Below are 3869 nucleotides of genomic sequence, written 5' to 3'. Positions count from 1 at the left end.
TCTGGGGAGCTAGATTTGAGGTGATTTAGGAAGTTTAGTGCTCGTTTTTGGATGTTTATTATCAGTGGGTATCTGCCTAGTTCGGCTCTGCATGCATTTGTTGGCGTTTTTCTTTGGGTGCGAAGGATGCTTCGGCAGAATTCTGCATGTAGGGCTTCTATTGTGTGTTTTTCCCATTTAGTGTAGCTTTGGTGATTTAGCGGGCCCCATACTTCACTACCGTACAGTGCAATGGGCAGGATTATGCTGTCAAATATTTTGAGCCAGATTTTGATTGGGATTTGGATGTTGTAGAATTTTCTTTTTATTGCATATAGGGCTCTTCGGGCTTTTTCTTTTAGTGCATTCACTGCTATGCTGAAGCTCTATACTATCTCTCTCTCTCTCTCTCTCTCTCTCTCCTATACTAACCCTCTCTCTCTCTCTCTCTCTCTCTCTCCCTCTCTCTCCTATACTATCTCTCTCTCTCTCTCTCTCTCTTATACTAACCCTCTCTCTCTCTCTCTCTCCTATACTAACCCTCTCTCTCTCTCTCTCTCTCTCTCTCTCTCTCCTATACTAACCCTCTCTCTCTCTCCTATACTAACCCTCTCTCTCTCTCTCTCTCCTATACTAACCCTCTCTCTCACTCTCTCTCTCTCCTATACTAACCCTCTCTCTCTCTCTCTCTCCTATACTAACCCTCTCTCTCACTCTCTCTCCTATACTAACCCTCTCTCTCTCTCTCTCCTATACTAACCCTCTCTCTCTCGCTCTCTCTCTCTCTCTCTCTCCTATACTAACCCTCTCTCTCTCGCTCTCTCTCTCTCTCTCCTATACTAACCCTCTCTCTCTCTCTCCTATACTAACCCTCTCGCTCTCTCTCTCTCTCCTATACTAACCCTCTCTCTCTCTCTCTCTCTCCTATACTAACCCTCTCGCTCTCTCTCTCTCTCCTATACTAACCCTCTCGCTCTCTCTCTCTCTCTCCTATACTAACCCTCTCTCTCTCTCTCCTATCCTAACCCTCTCTCTCTCTCTCTCTCTCTCCTATACTAACCCTCTCTCTCAGTTCAGTTCAGTTCAGTTCAAATGCTTTATTGGCATGAAAGTTTACAGAGAACCATATTGCCAAAGCTTACATAGCAAAAAGGTACAGTTTTCCAACATTCTGTAGGTGTCAATCGATTTGACATTTGTTGGGTATATACAATATTACTTTTGAACAATATTAATTTTAAACAGTCTTTCTACTTCATTTGGTACATTCAATATTAATTTTAAACAGTCTTACTTTTAAACAGTCCTCAGGTTGTGACATGTTGTTACATATTTAGCCCCAAGGTATGGTCTGTCTCCTTCTCCTAGGACTAATCTCAATTTTGACAGATCATCCAATTCCTTGAAATCTGGGGTTGTTTGGCTTAGCTTGTTGAATAATATGTTTCTTGATGTGTTGAATTTTTCGCATTTTAGGAGGAAATGCATTTCTGTTTCAACCTCGCCAGCCAGACATTGATCGCATATTCTATTCTCTCTAGGCTGCCAGGATTTCTTGTATCTGCCTTTTTCAATTTCCAGTTGGTGGTCGCTTAGTCTGTACCTGGTGAGGGTCTGTCTCTGTTTTGTGTCTCTGATGGTCGTGAGGTAGTCTGCCAGTTTATATTCTCTTTTTAGGGCCCGGTAACATTCTAATCTGCTTTGGCTTTCGGTTATTTTGTTCCAATGTTCCAGGTAGGTTTCTTTGCATTTTTTAATGATTTGGTTCACTCGGATTGGTGTTTGGACGGCTGTGTTGGTCTGGGGCTGGTCAGGGTCCGGCTGAGTACTTAGTTTCAGTAGCAGCTGACTCAGGGGACTCTTTTCTGGGTTTAGCTCTTGGGTCTGAAAGGCTTTGAAATGAAGGGTGTCTGGGGAGCTAGATTTGAGGTGATTTAGGAAGTTTAGTGCTCGTTTTTGGATGTTTATTATCAGTGGGTATCTGCCTAGTTCGGCTCTGCATGCATTTGTTGGCGTTTTTCTTTGGGTGCGAAGGATGCTTCGGCAGAATTCTGCATGTAGGGCTTCTATTGTGTGTTTTTCCCATTTAGTGTAGCTTTGGTGATTTAGCGGGCCCCATACTTCACTACCGTACAGTGCAATGGGCAGGATTATGCTGTCAAAAATTTTGAGCCAGATTTTGATTGGGATTTGGATGTTGTAGAATTTTCTTTTTATTGCATATAGGGCTCTTCGGGCTTTTTCTTTTAGTGCATTCACTGCTATGCTGAAGCTCCCTGATGCTGTAATAGTTAGACCAAGGTAGGTGTAGCTCATAGTGTGTCCTATAGTGGTATCACTGAGGGTAAACTGGTATTTGTTTTCCTGACATCTGGGTCTTTTCTGAAAAATCATGATGTTGGTTTTCTTTAGATTTACTGTTAGAGCCCAATTTTGGCAGTATTTGTCGAGTAGGTCTAGTTGTTGCTGTAATCCCTGTTCTGTGGGAGACAGCAGAACCAGGTCGTCCGCATAGAACAGGGACTTCACTTCTCCATCCAGGAGACGGAGACCTGGTGACTCGCTTTGCTCCAGCATGTCTGCTAATTCATTTATGTATATGTTGAACAGGGTCTCTCTCTCTCTCTCCCCTATACTAACCCTCTCTCTCTCTCTCTCTCTCTCCCCTATACTAACCCTCTCTCCCTCTCTCTCTCTCTCTCCTATACTAACTCTCTCTCTCTCTCTCTCTCTCCTATACTAACTCTCTCTCTCTCTCTCTCTCTCTCCTATACTAACCCTCTCTCTCTCTCTCTCTCCTATACTAACTCTCTCTCTCTCTCTCTCTCTCTCTCTCCCCTATACTAACCCTCTCTCTCTCTCTCTCCCTTATACTAACCCTCTCACTCTCTCTCTCACTCTCTCCAATACGAACACTCTCTCTCACTCTCTCTCGCTCTCTCTCGCTCTCTCTCTCTCTCCTATACTAACCCTCTCTCTCTCTCTCTCTCACTCCTATACTAACCCTCTCTCTCTCTCCACTGCAGGGTGTAGCCGCCTCACGGACCAGTGCCTCCCGCTCTTCAAACGCTGCCCGAGCATCACCCGGATTGATCTGCGGTCCTGCAAACAGATCACGGCGGAGGGATGTCAGCGTTTCACCGAGGACGCAACCCCCGCCGCCTCCTTCCGATGTTCCGAGGACAAACTGATATTGCGGAATAGCTAACGCCACTGGGAGGGGGCGCTGTGTCCCCAGGGGAGGAAGGGGTGGGGGGGTGGTGGTGGGGAGACGGAGGATCCCAGCTCTGAACTCCTTCTGCAAAAAGAAACTTCATCTTTTTTTAAAAAAAAAAATCATTACTTCCGCCGTCGATTTCTTCGTTCCCTCTTTCATTTTTTATTTTCTCTCGCTGGATATCTTCGTTCCTCCTTTTGTTTTTTATTTTGCCACGGACTTCACCGAAACCACTTTTTAAAAAAAACACACACACAAAGGAATAACGGACTGTACTTCAGACGGAAAGAGGGGGAAGAAGGTAATAAAAAGAAAAAAGAAAAGAACTCGCCTTTCTATCGCGCTCTTTCATCACCTCAGGACGTCCCAAAGTGCTTCACTGTCAACGAAGTACTTTTGTAATATAGGAAACGTGGCAGCCAATTTTGCCCCCATGAACAGCAATGTGATAAATGAGCCAGATTATCTGTTATATTTTAGTGATGTTGGTTGAGGGATTAATATTGGCCCCAGGACACCGAGGAGAACTCCAATACTGGCTGCGGGATCTATTACATCCACCCGAGAGGGCAGAAGGGGCCCACGTTTTAACGTCTCATCCCAAAAGACGGCACCTCCGACAGCGCAGCGCTCCTTCAGTGCTGACCCTCCGACAGTGTGGCGCTCCCTCAGT

At 45.1% G+C, this 3869-nt stretch overlaps 1 protein-coding gene across 4 annotated transcripts in view; it reads left to right on the top strand.

Annotated features, from left to right (window-relative positions):
* The window catches only part of LOC147094876 (F-box/LRR-repeat protein 19-like), a 319790-nt gene extending 316122 nt beyond the window's left edge, over nucleotides 1–3668 (top strand). For all 4 annotated transcript variants that reach the window (XM_085974495.1, XM_085974491.1, XM_085974492.1 and 1 more), the window contains one exon: nucleotides 3006–3668. In XM_085974495.1, coding sequence (XP_085830621.1) covers nucleotides 3006–3187 — 182 coding nt within the window. In that variant the 3' untranslated portion in view covers nucleotides 3188–3668. The remainder of the gene's footprint in view (nucleotides 1–3005) is intronic.
* Nucleotides 3669–3869: the final 201 nt, after the last annotated feature.

Source organism: Somniosus microcephalus, unplaced genomic scaffold (assembly GCF_052327205.1).
Source record: "Somniosus microcephalus isolate GS21.2 unplaced genomic scaffold, FLI_Smic_1.0 unresolved_chr1, whole genome shotgun sequence".
In the NCBI taxonomy this organism is placed as follows: Eukaryota; Metazoa; Chordata; class Chondrichthyes; order Squaliformes; family Somniosidae; genus Somniosus; species Somniosus microcephalus.
The sequence above is the reverse complement of the archived record's forward strand: the minus strand, read 5'-3'. Positions and strand labels throughout refer to the sequence as shown.